Source organism: Hyla sarda, chromosome 6 (genome assembly GCF_029499605.1).
Source record: "Hyla sarda isolate aHylSar1 chromosome 6, aHylSar1.hap1, whole genome shotgun sequence".
In the NCBI taxonomy this organism is placed as follows: Eukaryota; Metazoa; Chordata; class Amphibia; order Anura; family Hylidae; genus Hyla; species Hyla sarda.
In genome coordinates, this window is record NC_079194.1 from 261,563,944 (window position 1) to 261,584,173 (window position 20,230).

Here is a 20,230-nt window from a genome sequence, read left to right on the forward strand (position 1 = left end):
AAAATCCATAACTGTAACATACCATAGTAACATAGTTCGTAAGGTTGAAAAAAGACCAGAGTCCATCAAGTTCAACCTATATCCCTAATGAGTCCCTACTGAGTTGATCCAGAGGAAGGCAAAAAAAAAACTCATACTAGAGGTAAAAATTCCTTCCCGACCCCAAATATGGCATCAGAATAAATCCCTGGATCAACGTTCTGTCCCTATAAATCTAATATACAAAATCAGCGATGTTATTATTCTCCATAAATGCATCCAGACCCCCTATGATTTTACACATAAAAATGATGTGTACTAGATGTCCATGTGTTAATGCTAGTGTAGTAAACGTCATACCTTCTGAATTACTGGGGGCTTCACTGAAGGGGGCAACATTTGGATTGGGTGTGGGTACATCATGATGAACACCATTGAACCTATATATCTTATGAGGATCTCGCTGGTCGCTTGAATGATCTTCAATTTCAGTGAACATTTTACTTCCATGGTATGACACCTGGTTCAGGGCACAACGGAAGTTTGTTTTCCACGTCGGGGGGTCCTCACATTGTGAATTATATTTTCCACTGCAAATAGCCCAGGCCTGAAATTTGAGGAAAAAAAAGAAACAAAACCCACCCCAAGGAATAGATGTGATTAAACATTTGGTAATTAGCTGAATGTCCAATACATACAAAACTATCCAAGTAAAAGTGGCCATACACATTAGATATATGTCAGCCAAATACAGCAACTGGCTGTCAATCTACTGTGTACGGTGGTCTCCCCACTTTCCCTCATCGGCAGATGTCAAAATAGATAGCTGTTGGGCACATTGGATTTCAACTGCTTGATCCTTTTTGTCCTTTGGGAGATACCGTAAGCTGCCACCATAGGAGTCTGGCAGAGGCTTACCCCTTCCCCTCTATTGGAACACATGCACAAATGACAGATTATATCTCTACTAACATCCCTAGTGCCAGTGTGTGTTTTTTTTTAAGTCAACAAATAATATACTGTGGTGCTGAAATCCCTGCTTGTTTTATTGCAAAAAGTTAATAAATCAAGTAGTATACGGCATTCAAATAGCAATGCTCCGAATGCCTCTTGAAAAAAATATAAAGAAAGTTTGGTAAATGGTTTTGCTTGAAATCCACCCATCCCCTGTTTTTTCTCTACAGATCCTGGAGACCTAACAACAAAAAACATCAGACATTACATAGTAACAAACTATTCAATGATGCAAAAGAAAATGGGGTAGTACATACCGTATATACTCGAGTATAAGCCGAGTTTTTCAGCATGATTTTTTGTGCTGAAAACACCCCCCTCGACTTATACTCGAGCGAACTCTCTGCCTGTCAATCCCTTCATTAGTGGTCTTCAACCTGCGGACCTCCAGATGTTGCAAATCTCCAACTCCCAGCATGCCCGGACAGCCATCGGCGGGAAGTTTGGGTGAGCTGGTCCGGGCCATCTATGCTGCAGGAACCGTCCGGTGGGGATGGTTAGTCGTTGCGGGCTGTCCATTTTCACCGGGGGGGGGGGGGGCCTCTTCTCCGCGCTTCGGGCCCGGCCCCGGAGTAGTGATGTTGCCTTGACGAAGACGCACAGGGACGTTCATGCGCAACGTCCCTGTGCGTCGTCGTCAAGGTAACGTCACTACTCCAGGCCCGAAGCGCGGAGAAGAGGCCCCCCCCCCCGGTGAAAATGGACAGCCCGCAACGACTAACCATCCCCACCGGACGGTCCCTGCAGCATAGATGGCCCGTACCAGCTCACCCTAACCTCCCGCCGAGGGGAGGTGAGTACAAAACAAAAGGAAGGGGGGGGGGGGGGGGGGCTGGATGATGACAAGGCCGCAGTGGTCTTCAACCTGCGGACCTCCAGAGGTTTCAAAACTACAACACCCAGCATGTCCGGACAGCCATCTTGGAGTTGTAGTTTTGCAACATCTGGAGGTTCGCAGGTTGAAGACCACTGATGAAGGGATTGACAGGCGGTGATGACAGCCATCGGCTGTCCGGGCACGCTGGGTGTTGTAGTTTTGAAACCTCTGGAGGTCCGCAGGTTGAAGACCACTGATGAAGGGATTGACAGGCGGTGATGTTGAAGGTGGGGATGATGACGGGGGTCTGGATGATGATGGGGGTCTGGATGATGACGGGGGTCTGGATGATTACATGGAGGGATGATGTATTTCCCACCCTAGGCTTATAGTCGAGTTAATAACTTTTTTTTTCCTGGATTTTTGGGGTAAAATTAGGGGCCTCGGCTTATATTCGGGTCGGCTTATACTCGAGTATAAACGGTATATAAACCTGCAGGATCTGGTCTCAAGTCAAAATCTGAAGAAGTGCATTTAAGTGCTTGGAGAGGGGGCATAGTGTTGGATGAAGGGATTGTGTTCTAAAGAATAATAAAGTGAGTTAAACTGGGACGGCTGATCCCGCAGTTGTAATCCCTTCCTCATGTTTCTAACCTGCCAAAGATATATTAGTAAGATTTGGGGACAGATGGAAGTAAGCATGACTTTAGAATCAGACTACACATGATTTATTTGTAGTCTGCTGCCATGGAGACACACGTCTGCACAAGGGCTGTAAAAACGAAATAATTGGACATTAACAATAGAAACTACTTGCACACTTGTTTACATTTTTTCCATTTTTAGATGCATTGGCGGAATAGAAAAATGAATTGTGAAGGCATAAAATATCTTTATTCTAGTGTAATCCAAATTAAGAGATACCTATAGAATGTTTTTGAACCTCACATTAGAGTGGGGAAACTCCAAGAAGACAGATAAAAATGCTACTACGGTCTGTTTCTCAGAGGACTCCTATATGTCCCGGTGGTTGCAGTTCAGCTTTGCATTTTCAGATACATTAATAGCTTGCATTTAAATACCTCATGGATTTTAAGATCTCTGCTTGTTGTAATTTAATGCAATCACCATTGGTTTAGTGAAACATTCCTGAGATGGAAAATCTATAATAGTCATGTGACTGATCATACAGGGGCAAGGCACTTTAGGGGCATTTTAGGCTGTGTTAACATGTGCGTATTTTGTTGCAGATTTTTGATGTTGATTTTCCTGCCCATTAAAGGGGTACTCCCGTGGAAAACTTTTTTTTTTTTTTTTTTAAATCAACTGGTGCCAGAAAGTTAAACAGATTTGTAAATTACTTCTATTAAAAAATCTTAATCCTTCAAGTACTTATTAGCTGTTGAATACTACAGAGGAAATTGTTTTCTTTTTGGAACACAGTGCTTTCTGCTGACATCTCTGTCCATTTTAGGAACTGTCCAGAGTAGGAGAAAATCCCCATAGCAAACATGCTGCTCTGGTCAGTTCTTAAATGGACAGAGATGTCAGCAGAGAGCTCTGTGTTCCAAAAGGAAAACCATTTCCTCTGTAGTATTCAGCAGCTAATAAGTACTGGAAAGATTAAGATTTTTTAATAGAAGTAATTTACAAATCTGTTTAAAGGAGAACTCCAGAATATAAAAACTGTCCCCCATAGTGCCGGCAGTAAAAAAAAATAAAGATGTACATATCTTCCTCCGCTCCCCAGGGGCCTCCGGTAACTGTCTCCGGTCTCCGCCGCGATCCTCTTAATGGTTGCTGGTGGTCGGCGAATCATACTGCGCTCAGCAAATCACCAGCCGCAGCGAAGTCTGACTCGGCCGGCGATAGGCTGAGCGGCAGTGTGAGAATGCTTCAGGACACAAAATTCTTCACTACACCGGCACCTGCTGCCAGGGCCGAAAACGTCCCACTGCCGTTCAGCCTATCGCTGTCAGAGTCGGGACTTCACTGCGGCTGGTGATTGGCTGAGTGCAGTATGACTCATCGACCACCAGCAACCAGGAAGAGGATCACGGCGGAGAACGGAGCCGGTTACCGGAGGACCCTTGGGGAGCGGAGGAAGGTATGTACATCGTTATTTTTTTTTACTGCCGGCAGTATGGGGGACAATTTTTATATTCTGGAGTTCTCCTTTAACTTTCTGGCACCAGTTGAGTTAAAAATAAATAAATAAATAAAAAAAAAAGGTTTTCCATGGGAGTACCCCTTTAAAGTCAAAGAGGGAGGAAATCCAGCAGCGAAAAATCTGCAGCAAAATATGCACGTGTGAATGTACCCTTACACAGGGAGATTATTGGGCTACCTGGCTTATTATTGCCCTATGTAAAAAGCAGAGGAATCAGCCAATGAAGAAGCCATCACTCATTCGTTGGATGAACACTTGGATTGTGTGGCTGTACAACTCATCTGTTGGCAGCTCTCTGTGTTGTGACTGGTTCACACTGCAGACATTCCGCAGGTATGCTGCGCAGAGTCTCTTTGATTTCAATGGGAATGGACTTCCACCCAAAGAACAAACATGTTCATTCAGTCGGCGGAATTTGGCCGGACAGTATAACCATCTATGCAAGTGTGAATAATCCCTTAACAGGGGATATGCTTATACCTCCTAACTTTTGCTTAAAGCAAAGAGGGACATATTTTGTGGTACACTTTGTGTGCAGTGGCAAACCATGCCCAAGCATTCAGTCTCCTCCTTCATAAAACAAGTATTCTCCCACTGCTGATCCCATCATCTTATAAAGACCTTAATCATACGGAGGCTAATTTCACATTGCTCAGATAAATTTATCAAGGGCAGTCTCAAACTCAAACTTAAGTCCAAGGTATATCTATTATAACTTAGTGACAACCCTCATACATAGGGTCACAGGCTGTATCTAATACCATTATGTGTGATACTGTCTGCTGAGCACTTATATCTAATCCTATAATGTCTGATTCTGTCAGCTCAGTCTATATTTTCTCTCTCTCTCTTCTGGTGCCAGAAAGTTAAACAGATTTGTAAATGACTTCTATTAAAAAATCTTTACCCTTTCAGTACTTTTTAGCAGTTGTATACTACAGAGAAAATTCTTTTCTTTTTGAATTTATTTTTTGTCTTGTCCACAGTGCTCTCTGCTGACACCTCTGTCCGTTTCAGGAACTGTTCAGAGCAGCATAGGTTTGCAATGGGGATTTTCTTCTGCTCTGCTATTGTATATATACATAGCACATTAAAGGGATACCTATATAGATGCACCATAGCAACATTTATCAGTATGACTAAACCTATTCCTTATACACTCTTTATTATGAATTATTGGACTGGATACCATATCAGTTATGACTATATATTATATTATAAAAATAATATCAATTCTATCCTTTGAGTATGAAAGAACACAACAACTTACACATACCCACATTCTTACCATTGATATTATAAATAGAGAATTAGCCCATGTGACCATTACCTAACGGGGACATATCGATACACTCTGATGACGAATATGGAAAACTAACATTACCAGGCTACGATCCAGCAAAATTGTTCTCCAGCAGCGCAGGCGCAGAAGAATGAAATTGACATAACAAAACTTAAGCGCAGCGCATGCGCAAAGGGCGAATAAGGAGAAAAAAGTGACATGCGGGACGCATGCGTATTACACACTAGTCGTAAACAACTACATAGGTATCTGAGCATGCGCCGCGCAACATTCACACGTCGGGCCGATCAATGTCAGAACGTAATTACGTGGAATGAAAAGATTGGCTACTGATTGATAACATTGACACTCTGCAAAGCGATTGGCTAACATTGATGCGCAGCTTGATGCGATACTGACACGTCACACTCCCTTGATAAAGTCAGCGCAGACTGACGAAACGTCGGGGTTGGATGGCTAAAGGATGACAGATTTTAGCAGCCTCTTTGTGTTACACAATACACGTCAGCATATACCCTGCATTTGAATTACTAGTACGGTCATAGTTACTACATGCATATAGGGAGATAGCGACCTTACTATTGTAACATATGCTGTGCTTTTAATGTAAGAATCACACTCACTATTTTAAGGGATACAAATAAAACATTGAAGTTTTAAAGCATCACTTAGAGAGAATTTCTAGTTAATGGTGCACCCCTTTGGGGGGTAACCCCTAAAGTTGTTGTTCACATTTTTTGCCCTGAAATCCTAGGGGAATTCTGTTGAGTATTGTTTCTTCTGCTCTGGACAGTTCCTGATACAGGCATCAGGTGTCAGCAGAGAGCACTGTAGACAAGACAAAAATGAAATTCAAAAATAAATTTTTTTTCTCTGTAGCATACAGCTGCTAAAAAGTACTGGAAGGGTAAAGATTTTTTAATAGAAGTCATTTACAAGTCTATTTAACTTTCTAGCACCAGTTGATTTATAAAATGTTTTACACCGGAGTACCCCTTTAAGGGATTTTGAGACAGAGAGTTCCCGAATGGAGCTCCAACATAGATGTGAATATAGGCTTAGCCTGAGACTAGATGCTGAGCGCACATACTGTACATCCTCACAGCCCTAACTCACTGAAGTCTTCCTAGAATTCCACTGTCCCCACTGCTACCAATGAAAAGGAGGAGGGGAGTTCAGTACATACCACACCTCAACCTTCAGGCTGTGAGTAAATCGGTGACGCAGACTGAAGGGGGCGGCGGGTCATGTGATCTCTGCAGCAATGTCCAATAAGTGTGTGTGCAGCCTGTGAATACTGGATGTGTAGTAGTGCATATACTTTTTTCTCCTGTAAACTACCGGACCCCTGACAGACAACACGCAAGTCAATGAGATCCGTCAGGACTCAGTGCAGTCCTGGTCCGGCCTGTTTTGGGGCTATTCACCACAAAAAAAAAAAAGAAAAGCTGAACGGACCCAGAACGGGACTGAGCACAACGCCAATGTGAAGCTACTCGCATAAGAAATGCATATGGGTGTCCATCACATGACAGTTTTCTGTCCATTAGCAATAATAAACAATGAACATTCCCATTGAGTGAATGCTAGCGGAGATCTTGAAACCCATAAGAAATTGAAATATATTGGAAAATTGTGTAACTCCTGAAAATCATTTACTACAATATCACAATTCTCTCTGTTTATGGAATCACAGAATAAACGATAAAGACAAAATATAACAGGTGACTGTACTATATATATGACTAAACTACTTGCCTTGAATATCCCATAATCCCTCTCATTTGCATTCTTCATATTTAGGTGCTTCCACGGCAGGCGGAATAATATTCGACTTTCATCCAACCAGCGAACACCATAATTGTTGCCGTTGATCTGTCGAATTAGCCAAGGGCCGAAGAGCTCTCTGTTTTTGGGGTATAAAAATGATAATTTAATAAAATGTAGGGGTGTGGAAATTAAATTAAAAACTACTTGTCCATGGGACTAAAATGGAGCAAAGTCTACTTGTCCCTTATCCACCCCACTAGCCCACCAGGGAGCATTCTCATGTCCCTTTAGATGCCGCTGTCAGCTTTGACAGCGGCGATCTAAAGGGCTATTAACGGCGGCCCCCGGCTACTGAAAACAGCCGGGGGCTGCAGAGTATGGAGCGGGCAGGAGTCAGGAGCCCGCTCCATACACCCCTCTGAGCGCAGCCGTGCTTGTCAGGGGCAAAGCAGGGCTAAGGGCCTGAAGAATTCACCTGCCCGGCGTGCGGAACTGCATGTCCCGGGTGTCGGGCGATAGGAATTCCAAATCCCTGCCTTATCTGTCTATAGATGCTGAAGGAATTACACTTTAGCTATGGATCACATAGCCTTGCATTTAAAGGGTTAATTTCACCAAATACATATATCTGTGGGCCTCATTCCTCCTCATCTGCATCACAGTGGTGAGGAGGAGTAGATCAGTGTTATCAAAACAGTGTGTCTCCAGCTGTTGCAAAACTACAACTCCCAGCATGCTCGACAGCCTTTGGCAGTCCGGGCATTCTAGGAGTTGAAGTTTTGCAACAGGAGAGGCCAACAATATCAGATTGGTGGGGGTCCAACACCTGGTACCCCAGCCAATCAGCTGTTTGCCAGAAATGTGGCACCCACATGCATAATAGAGGCAAACACAAACAGCTCCATACTTCAATGCAGTGTTTCCCAACCAGTGTGCCTCCAGATGTTGCAAAACTACAACTCCCAGCATGCTCGACAGCCTTTGGCTGTCCGGGAATTCTGGGAATTGTAGTTTTGCAATAGCTGGAGGCACACTGGTTCGGAACCACTGCTTTGATGTAAGTTGAGTTGCAGGCCACTACACAATGGACACACCTGTCTGCTTCTATTTTTAGGGTGCGTTCACACGCTAGTAACTAGCAGCGGGTTTCCCGCTGCGAGTTACGCTACCATTCATTTGAACCAAATCTGACACCATTGCGCACTGTCTGTGGACCGATTTAAATCAATGGTAGCTTAACTCGCAGTGGGATTCCCGCAGCGAGAAACCCGCTGCTAGTAAAGTGCAGCTAATCAACAGGGATACCAGGTGTCGGACCCTTGCTAATCTGATACTGATGGCGGCCTATCCCCAGGATAAGCCATTGACCAAATATGGGCAAAAATTTTTCTCAATTTGTTCTTCACATGGGCCCCTTGTACTATAAGAATGTAACATCTGTACATTAAAGGAGTTATCCAGGAAAAACCTTTATATATATATATATATATATATATATATATATATATATATATATATCAACTGGCTCCAGAAAGTTAAACAGATTTGTAAATGACTTCTATTAAAAAATCTTAATCCTTTCAGTACTTATGAGCTGCTGAAGTTGAATTGTTCTTTTCTGTCTAAGTGCTCTCTGATGACACGTGTCTCGGGAGCTGTCCAGAGTAGAAGCAAATCCCCATAGGAACTGCACAGAGTAGAAGAGGTTTGCTATGGGAATTTGCTTCTACTCTGGACAGCTCCTGATACACGTGTCATCAGAGATCATTTAGACAGAAAAGAACAACTCAACTTCAACAGCTGATAATTATTGGAAGGATTAAGATTTTTTTAATAGAGGTCATTTACAAATCTGTTTAACTTTCTAGAGCCAGTTGATCTAAAAAAAAAAAAGTTTGTTCCTGGAATACCCCTTTAAAGAAACAGAGCTGAGATCTTATTACAATATAAATCATTCATTTATGTATTATAAAATATAATGATGGTGGCATTATATATTCCCTATGCACTGCTGTCTTTTATAAATAGGGGCTGTGTTCACATAATGTGATGTATATACTGGGAAGATGCACAGGGAGACCTGTCAACCAAGCCCAGCGAGCAAGCAGTGACTGGCGGGGGAGGCATCTCCTGGTTTATCTATATGTGATTTCTCTGGTTTTATCTGACAGGTTCCCCTTTAAAGGGGTACTCCTGTGAAAACCTTTTTTCTTTTAAATCAACTGGTGGCAGAAAGTTAAACACATTTGTAAATTACTTCTATTAAAAAATCTTAATCCTTCCAGTACTTATTAGCTGCTGAATGCTACAGAGGAAATTCCTTTCTTTTTGGAACACTGATGACATCACGAGCACAGTGCTCTCTGCTGACATCTCTGTCCATTTTAGCAACCATGCAGAGCAGTTGTATGCTAAGTGCAGCATGGTAGCTCAGTGGTTAGCACTGCTGCCTTGCAGTGCTGGGGACTTGGGTTCAAATCCCACTAAGGACAACAATAAATAAAGCGTTATTATTATTATAATAATGTCAGCAGAGATAACTGTGCTCGTGATGTCATCAGAGAGCATTCCAAAAAGAAAATAATTTCCTCTGTAGTATTCAGCAACTAATAAGTACAGGAAGGATTAAGATTTTTTAATAGAAGTAATTTACAAATATGTGTACCTTTCTGCCACCAGTTTTCACTGGAGTACCCCTTTAAAGTGATGTGAACAGGGCCCTACTTATGAAAGTGAATTCAAATAGAAAGCAAATCTTTTGCAAATAGCGGATTATACGGTAATTGTTGTGTTTCTAGCACTATATAAATCATGAAGGCAGTGGCTGAATCCATTACAGTGGGAACATATCCACTTTTTACATTATGTCTGGTATATTTATTGCTCCATCTTAGTGTCATCCATACCTCCTGGGCATTTTCTTGTTCATTCACTGCGAAGGCAGACAACACAAAAGCGATCTAAAATTAGAAAATATTAAGGTTACAAATTACATAGTATATGAAGAAATAATGGGAAATTGAAACAAAAAATAAGTAACCATTTCAAACTACCATGCAGAAATGTCTTGAGAACTGCAGCTAACAGTTGGATTACTGTTGTAAGATGTGTATAACACTCCTGATATACTCTAGGTGGCGCTGAAGAGCTCTAAACGTTCTAAATGTAAAACTATAATCCCTATTCCTTAACCTTTACTCTTGAACTGAATCTTTAATAAGTCAGAAAATAATAGAGTATATACACCCCCACAATGTCACGCAGCTATTCAAAACTCAGTGGCACCAAGCTTCTAGGTTGAGCTCTGCTGGATTGTAATAAAGTTGTCCATAATCCACATCACAACAGGAAAACAATAGAAGCATTCGCCTCTATTGAAACCAATGCTTTATTATTCCAAAATAGAATTGAAAAAGGCGCAAAACAGCCATAGGCTGGCGAAGGGCAAAGAAGGGGACCTGTTCTCCCTCTTCTGACTTTTAATTCTAATTAGCATTTTTTAAAAGCAATGGTTTTAATGGTGAGTGCTGCTGGTATTCTCTTAATGTGCCATGTAATCTATAAGGAACTTATTCTTTACTATAACAGAATGTAAAAAAAGAGTCATAGATTTTGTAATACCGTGTTTTTCGTCCTATAGGATGTACCGGCATATAAGACGCACCGTATTTTAAAGGTGCAAAATCTAGAAAAAAAAAGATTTTGCACCCAACAGTGATCTTCAACCTGCGGACCTCCAGATGTTGCAAAACTACAACTCCCATCATGCCCGGATAGCCGTTGGCTGTCCGGGCATGCTGGGAGTTGTAGTTTTGCAACATCTGGAGGTCCGCAGGTTGAAGACCACTGGATAGGAGGTAGTACTCACCTGTCCCCGCCGCTCCGGACCCTTCACTGCTCGTCACCGCTGCCCTGGATGTCGCTCCATCGCTCTCACCGCGTCCCCGTGGTGTCCCCGCCGCTCCGGACGTCTTCTTCCCCGGGATCCACGCTCTCAGTCGCCGTCATCATGTCGCTACGCACGCACGCACTCCTATTAGATGATGGGACGGCGTGCGCAACGACGTGATGACGTCGAAGGAGAGCGCCGGCCATGCAGGGGATCCCGTCACGGAGCAGACACCGAGGAGGCAGGTAAGGTCCCTCCCGGTGTCCTGTAAGCTGTTCGGGATGCCACGATTTCACTGCGGCGGTCCCGAACGGGTTAGTGTTATTTTCGCTCCAGGTGCGGCGGTCAGCTTTGATCGCCGCGTCTGAAGGGTTAATACAGGGCATCACCGCGATCGGTGATGTCCTGTATTAGTCGCGGGTCCTGGCCGTTAATGGCCGCAGGTATTTGCCGTATAAGACGCACCAACTTTCCCCCTCCCCAGTTTTGGGAAAGAAAAAGTGCATCTTCTACGGTGAAAAATACGGTATATCATGTTTTATGCATGAAAGCATGAATACCAAGATGTCACAAAAACTTTATCTTAGTAGCTGGCACTGAGTCTACACCCCTGGGGATCCCGAGGCTATGTTAACACGTCAGAATTTCCCATTGATTTTAGAGGGGTTCTGTTGCACTGTGCACACGGCGTAATTTCCTGATTCCGCCATCCGCAGAAACGCTGAACCTGTGGAATGTTTCTGCGGATTCCATATGGAAATTCATTGCCGTCTATGAAGACAACACATTTCCGAGCAGTGCTAGTGCTGCCGAAATAAGCAGAGGTGCAGAATGTTTTTAAGCTGTGTGAACATAGCCTAAAAATTTAGTGCAAAAATCAGGAACTGAATTTTTGGTAAAACTTTGGAAAAAAGTGCCAACAGACTGTAGGGTATTACATAGACTTTGTATTTTCTCTTATTTCATCCAGTTGAGGCCAACAAAAGCCTGCCATCATGTTACATTATGGATATAATGCCGAGCCGACACTGCTCTATAATAAATGTAGTCATGTCATTCCGTACAAACAACATGAAATAAGCAAAACAGATATGACGTTTGTGAACTGAAGATCTTACGTACAGTAATTTACCAACCTTTGGACATCCAGACATCTAGAGCTCAGGTATAAAGTGACACTGACCGATACAGTTACAGATTGAATTTGTAAAGGCTATTTCCAATTTTGTTTCCATTCTTAAAGGGTACCTCTCATCAAATAAACTTTTGATTTATTTTAGATTAATGAATGTTGAATAACTTTCCAATAGCATGTTAATGAAAAATATGCTTCTTTCTATTGTATTTTTCCCGATCAGTCCTGTCAGCAAGCATTTCTGACTCATGCTGGAGTCCTAAACACTCAGAGCTGCCAGCCTGCTTTGTTCACAGCCAAACAGGCTGTGAACAAAGCAGGCTGGCAGCTCTGAGTGTTCTCCTTTGTGAACAAAGCAGACTGGCAGCTCGTAGTGTTTAGGACTCCAGCATGAGTCTGAAATGCTTGCTGCCAGGACTGGTAGGGAGACCCCTAGTGGTCATTTCTTCAAAGTGGAAAATTAAATAGAAAAAAGCATATTTTTTTATAACATGCAATTGTGAAGTTATTCTGCATACATTAATCTATAATATATCAAAAGTATTTTTTTTGATGAGAGGTACCCTTTAAATTCTGAGTAAAATCCTCTATATTGTCAGATTTGTCTGGAGGTGTGTGAATCCTTGAAGGACAGGGGCACATTGAGCCCCCATCTACCTCTTGGATTGGCAAACATAGATTACTTTTACCCAGGTGACCATGGCCCATCCCTGGTTTGTAGGCGGTTAGACATTTGGTGTTCATTCCCCAATAATATGATCATTTTTTATTTATTTATTTATAATATATAATATTATTATAATGATTATTATTACTAACATATATCTTCATGGTATAAAAGGCATACAGCAATATCGACCAATTTACCCTATTGCAATATTTGCTTCATTTTAAGCTTCTCTGATTCCTATAAAAGGCCTGACCGTAAAGGCTCACAACAAGCTGCCATACAGGTATGTCAGGATTACATTTCAATGGGACACTCCCTTGCTTCTAGGAAGACAAAATGTGTTGTCATTATTTATAGACTAATAAAATACATAGCTCATAAGAACATATATGTATGGCATCATCCGGTTTCATCTCATCCCTTATAAATAGGGCACAGGCAGGTTATTTTGGATACTCCCTAACCTAGGATATTCCTATTAGCCAGAGTAGAAAGCCACTGTAAAAAATTGTTTTGGTAGACACAACATACACATGTATCACTGTGAATCCTAACCAGGTTATATGACATGGCCAGCCAGACTTTCCCCATATCTATTGCATATGTCTTCCCAAAGATTAGTGCTCTGGGAATAATGTGACTTCAGGTATTCTGGGAAAATCTTAAAATCTTTGTAGACACATTAGGGAATGGCCATCCTATAGTTTAGGTGACAACCAAAGCTTTAAAACTTTTAAAACTTGGGTAAAATTTTGAAAGTTTTGTAACTGAAGTTAAAGGATTTTTCTACTAGAGACACCATGTAGATATGTATTGGCTATGTCAATGTCCAATAGGGGAAAGGGTTCTCCACCAGTCATTAGAAATAAAAAAAGGTTACAGTACTACATATTGGCATATTTGTCTCCTTAGCCTACACAGCACTACCTGTGATATGATGTAATTCTATGCCAGACTATGAGCAACATTGTGTCATATAAAAGATGTTTGTGCCCCTTCAGACTTGAGCTAGGTAACAGTGGATGCACCCTAGGTATTCGTGACGAGTACCATAGATGCCGCCATCTCTAGTGCTTGAGTCATTTTATCAAGGAGTTATACAGTGGTCCCTCAAGTTACAATATTAATCGGTTCCAGGACGACCATTGTATGTTGAGACCATAACTCTATGGAAACCTGGTAATTGGTTCTGAAGCCCCAAAATGTAATCTAAAAATAGGAAAAAAGTGAGAATTAAAGAAAAAGAGTAGATAGCTAATACAGATAAAGCAAGTCCTTACATATAAAAGTAAGAAAGATCTGCTGGGAGCTGTTAATCACTGTCTATGTCAGCGTTTCCCAACCAGGGTGCCTCCAGCTGTTGCAAAATTACAACTCCCAGCATGCCCGGACAGCCTTTGGCTGTCCGGGCATGCTGGGAGTTGTAGTTTTGCAACAGTTGGAGGCACCCTGGTTGGGAAACACTGGTCTATGTAGAGGGCAGGAGCTTCTTCAGGGTCCTGTACAGAACACGCAATGTCCTAAAAATGTAAAATGGAGCTGCCCTTACCTGGTGTCCCAAGGAGCAGCTAACTGTGGCACAGGTAAAGAGTACAGAAGATGTAATACCTCCCTGTACTGTAGGGGGCGTTACCAGACACCAGTCAGTGCATGCACTTCAGTAATACAGGGGTTTTACCAATGAATGCCCATTCTGATTGGTCGGTTCTTTCAGCCATTGACACGTTTCACAGATCTGGACTGTCCGTACATTGTATGTTGAGTCTGGTTTCAACTTACAATGGTCCAGAATAGGCCATTGTATGTTGAAACTATTGTATGTTGAGGCCATTGTAAGTTGAGGGATCACTGTATACCTATTATTATGCTAGTGGTTAGAATCTTCCCTTCTTAGAGTCTTCTTATAACCTTGAACCTTCAGATCACTTGTGGTTTTCATATGTAAAAGGCTACACAGCTGTAGAATTGGCTTATTATCGGGAAACGTTAGCCATCAGCCAGAAAAGAGACGTATAAATAGCCGCACAGGTTACTATAAACCCCGCAGTGATTTCAGTCACCTACACAACAATACTTTTATAACTGTAGGGCAATCTGTTCTCCAGAAGTTCACTATTGGTATGTCTGCAAGAATTTACAGAGTTTCACTTCCTGCTCTATTTTCCATACGACTTTGCCCCAGTCTCTAAATAATAATAGTGACAGTGAGTTTTGATAAACACTCATCATTGACAGGTGTTTATGTGTAAGTGGGTGGAATAAGGTCTCGCGTGCCTAAGGAAGTTTTTGGACTGCCCTCGACCTATCTATATCCTCATTCAGCATTATAGCTGCCTGCTAGGAAGTCATTCAATACAATATGCCCAGCCCACTACAAGCCCACTACAAGACCACTACAAGCCTACTACAAGACCACTACAAGCCCACTACAAGCCCACTACAAGACCACTACAAGCCCACTACAAGCCCACTACAAGCCCACTACAAGCCCACTACAAGCCCACTACAAGCCCATTACAAGCCCACTACAAGCCCACTACAAGACCACTACAAGACCACTACAAGACCACTACAAGCCCACTACAAGCCCATTACAAGCCCACTACAAGCCCACTACAAGCCCACTACAAGACCACTACAAGACCACTACAAGCCCATTACAAGCCCACTACAAGACCACTACAAGCCTACTACAAGCCCATTACAAGACCACTACAAGACCACTACAAGCCCACTACAAGCCCATTACAAGACCACTACAAGACCACTACAAGCCCACTACAAGCCCACTACAAGACCACTACAAGACCACTACAAGCCCACTACAAGACCACTACAAGCCCATTACAAGACCACTACAAGACCACTACAAGACCACTACAAGCCCACTACAAGCCCACTACAAGACCATTACAAGCCCACTACAAGCCCACTACAATACCACTACAAGACCACTACAAGACCACTACAAGCCCATTACAAGCCCACTACAAGACCACTACAAGCCCACTACAAGACCACTACAAGCCCACTACAAGCCCCAGCTGCAAGGATCTACACTCCCAACACTACAAGACCACTACAAGCCCACTACAAGCCCACTACAAGCCCACTACAAGCCCCCCACAAGACCACTACAAGACCACTACAAGACCACTACAAGCCCACTACAAGACCACTACAAGACCACTACAAGCCCACTACAAGACCACTACAAGACCACTACAAGCCCCAGATGCACGGATCTACACTCCCAACCACGTGCACATCAGTAAAACAGGAATACTGAAAATGTAGCACCTTAAAATGCAAGATAACAATTATTTCTGTATAATCCATTCAGCCTACACTCCGATCCCCCAGTAGTGTGTAAGTGTGGATCCCTGATTATCTGTCCAGGGAAACAGAATCATATTTTTTCTTTTTTTGTGCTATATTGTAGCATCAAAATTGACATCATCACTTTCTTACATCATCATTATTTTTACTTTTATGTTTATCACATTCATTGAATCAGGTTGTAACAATGACAGTCTGGTCTGGGAAAATGCAAGGTGCTATTAAAGTAGTTTTCCCGAGAGTAACATTACTGGAGTACACAGAGCTGTCCTCACACATGAGGTTATGCATTGTACTGCAGCTCCACTACACTAAACCTCATTCACTTTAAAGGGATTGTCCAATTTAGAAAACAGTTTTCATATACTCAGAATTTCTAAAGTGGGATCCTCTGTTCATCTCTTGGCCAGAGTATAAAGTGGCTCCATATAGTGTCTCTCTCTGGAGCCTGGAGGACCTGTCTGGAGACAAACCATTGCTTTGAATGGGCAGTCTGTAATGCCCCATTGGCCCCGTGGTGGTGCGGCAGAGAAACGGAACAATTAGGCTCATACCACAGAATTTCCACCTTGGATTCCGCTTAGGAATTCCAGTGCAGCATAATCTCATTGCTATCAATAGGATTCCGCTGCTCAGTGCACACTACGGAATGTGAACCCAGCCTTAGGCTTTGTTCACACGTCAGAATGTCCGCACGGAAAATCTCCATGCAGACATTCCGCAGACTGCGGGTTAGGACCACATGGGAATGTATCATCTCATAGATGTCTATGCATTCCGTGCAGAGTCCACAGAGAATAGAAGTTCATTCTTTCTGCCGACACGGTAATCGGAATTTCTGTGCCAGAAACATCTGGCGCTGAAATTCTGCTGTGTGCACAACACAGCAGAATCCCATTGAATTCAATGAGACTCTGCTGCTGCGGAATCTCCGAGCAAAATTCCAATGTGGAATTCCACACAGAAATTCTGATGTGTGAACATAGCCTTACTGTAAGCTTTCCCCACAAATAAGTTATTGCTGGGGATCTTGTCAAAAATGTGCACTTTAGTGTAAAGATACATGCAGTCTGGGTGTGGTGCATTTCTTTTTAGGCCCCTTTCACACTACAAAATTACTCCGTTTTAAAGATCTGTACCAAGTTCTGTCTGAAAATCAGCTGTATAACGGCAGTTACAAAATCCCTAACGGCCGTTAGAAAATCCCATTATAGTCTATGGGATTTTTCTAATAGCCGTTTTAACCCGTTATAGCCCGTTATTAATAACGGCCATTATTTTGTGACGGAAGATAGTAACGGGAGAAATGGTGCATGAACTCTTTATCCCATTACTATCTCCCGTCACAAAATATCGGTCTATATAAGTGTTTTTGAAAAATGAGGTTCCCGCTCCCCCGTATATCTTAGGCTAAAGCCTATCTGCAGCCTGCCATAAGGTTGCAGAAAGTTTCATCTATTTAGGACACATACAGCAGATTTGGAAGATTCCAATAACAACTTGCAATAACATCCTGTCATAGATAGTATGAATATAATAACAAGCTGGATTGTCATTACTAAGCAGTGTGCAGCTATAGGAGGAACATCATGATCACTACACAATCTGTGCAGCCATGGCTTTACCTGAAGCTTGCAGCTAGATATTGTCTCTTCTGTATACTCAGAACTTCCCTGGCATGTCACTTATATTCACCCAGCTCGTCCAGCCCATGGGGACGCAGCCAATAAGCCTGAGTTACATTGTAGGGGAGGACTCTGCACAGGAAACAACTGAGAGCAGACTGTGGTACTGAGAGAGTCACGTGTGGTAGGAGGGACAGTAAGGAATGACAGCTTCAGAAAGAATGACTAGTGATACCATGACATCGAAAATGTGTTTACGTTCCAGAAACACATCCCTATAGATCCCATCATCAACATGGTAGATGCTTAGAATTATATCCTCAGCATGGTATATATATATATATATATATATATATATATATATATATACAGATCACATCCTCAGCATGGTATATATATATATATATATATATATATATATATATATATATACAGATCACATCCTCAGCATGGTATATATATATATATATATATATATATATATATACCGATCACATCCTCAGCATGGTATATATATATACAGGTCACATCCTCAGCATGGTATATATATATATATATATATATATATATACAGATCACATCCTCAGCATGGCATATATATATATATATATATATATATATATATATATACAGATCACATCCTCAGCATGGTAGATATATACAGATCACATCCTCAACATGGTAGATATATACAGATCACATCCTCAGCATGGTAGATATATACAGATCACATCCTCAGCATGGTAGATATATATACAGATCACATCCTTAGCATGGTATATATATATATATATATATATATATATATATATATACAGATCACATCCTCAGCATGGTATATATATATATATATATATACAGATCACATCCTCAACATGGTAGATATATATATACAGATCACATCCTAAGCATGGTATATATATATATATATATATATATATATATACAGATCACATCCTCAGCATGGTATATATATATATATATATATATATATATGCTCTTTGTGGCCACTCTCCACTTTGGCCAGAAGATGAAACCCTCTCTATTAAACCCTTTAAAGGGGTACTCCGGTGAAAACCTATTTTCTTTTAAATCAACTGGTGGCAGAAAGTTAAACATATTTGTAAATTACTTCTATTAAAAAATCTTAATCCTTCCAGTACTTATTAGCTGCTGAATGCTACAGAGGAAATTCCTTTCTTTTTGGAACACTGATGACATCACGAGCACAGTGCTCTCTGCTGACATCTCTGTCCATTTTAGCAACCATGCATAGCTGATGTATGCTAAGGGCAGCATGGTGGCTCAGTGGTTAGCACTGCTGCCTTGCAGTGCTGGGGACTTGGGTTCAAATCCCACTAAGGACAACAATAAATAAAGTGTTATTATTATAATAACGTCAGCAGAGAGAACTGTGCTCGTGATGTCATCAGAGAGCATTCCAAAAAGAAAAGAATTTCTTCTGTAGTATTCAGCAGCTAATAAGTACAGGAAGGATTAAGATTTTTTAATAGAAATAATTTACAAATATGTTTAACTTTCTGCCACCAGTTGATTTAAAAGAAAAAAGGTTTTCACTGGAGTACCCCTTTAAATGTATGTCTTTTTTCTAAACCAGACAACCCCTTTAGATATTTCTGAAAAGTATTCTTAATAATGTTTATCACATTCAGTTTTTATACTATAAAACATGTTATAAAAATGCTATTTCATTAACACAATAAATATTGAGTTAGAGAATAAGGGAGTAATTTAAAGAAACTATCTCTTCACACAACCTGTATGTGCAGCCACCAGGCCTCTATCGGGACAGTACATGTGTTACTGCCATCAGGAGCCTCAAGCATTAAAGTGATAGTGGCATCTTGTCCAAACACACACCGCCCACAGCTCACACGGCAAACAGCTGCCCAATCTAGTGGGGCGCACATATCCTCTCAATAACTTTGTAGGATCCATTATTTTCCCCTAAATAAAACTACATAGGAGCCTAGCGTGTTAAGTCATTATTGAAAATTATTGGAAGGATTAAAGGGGTATTCCAGGCAAAACCTTTTATATATATATATATATATATATATATATATATATATATATATATAATATCTCAACTGGCTCCGGAAAGTTAAACAGATTTGTAAATTACTTCTATTAAAAAATCTTAATCCTTCCAATAGTTATTAGCTTCTGAAGTTTTCTGTCTAACTGCTCAATGATGATGTCACGTCCCGGGAGAATATCCCCATAGGAACTACACAGCTCCCGGGACGTGAGTAATCAGAGAGCAGTTAGACAGAAAATAACAACTCAACTTCAGAAGCTAATAACTATTGGAAGGATTAAGATTTTTTAATAGAAGTAATTTACAAATCTGTTTAACTTTCTGGAGCCAGTTGATATAGAAAAAAAAATCCTGGAATACCCCTTCAAACAAGCCATGGCAGTTCTTGAAGCCTGCTGACCATCATTGCTAGCAGTAGTCAACACAATGTATGGTAAGTGGGGGAAGGATATCTCCA

General features: G+C 41.4%; 1 protein-coding gene across 14 annotated transcripts in view; it reads right to left on the minus strand.

The window, feature by feature from the left end:
* IRF7 (interferon regulatory factor 7) overlaps window positions 1–20,230 on the minus strand; it is a 207,756-nt gene that overhangs the window by 35,121 nt on the left and 152,405 nt on the right. For 12 of the 14 annotated variants that reach the window (XM_056527142.1, XM_056527133.1, XM_056527139.1 and 9 more), the window contains 3 exons: window positions 9,960–10,013; window positions 7,042–7,189; window positions 340–586 (listed from right to left, as the gene is read on the minus strand). In XM_056527142.1, the coding sequence (XP_056383117.1) occupies window positions 340–586; window positions 7,042–7,189; window positions 9,960–9,982 (418 nt within the window). In that variant the 5' untranslated portion in view covers window positions 9,983–10,013. Of the gene's footprint in view, window positions 1–339; window positions 587–7,041; window positions 7,190–9,959; window positions 10,014–12,944; window positions 13,071–17,711; window positions 17,817–20,230 lie in introns of those variants that run through there. The other 2 variants (XM_056527135.1, XM_056527141.1) reach the window with 2 other exon arrangements.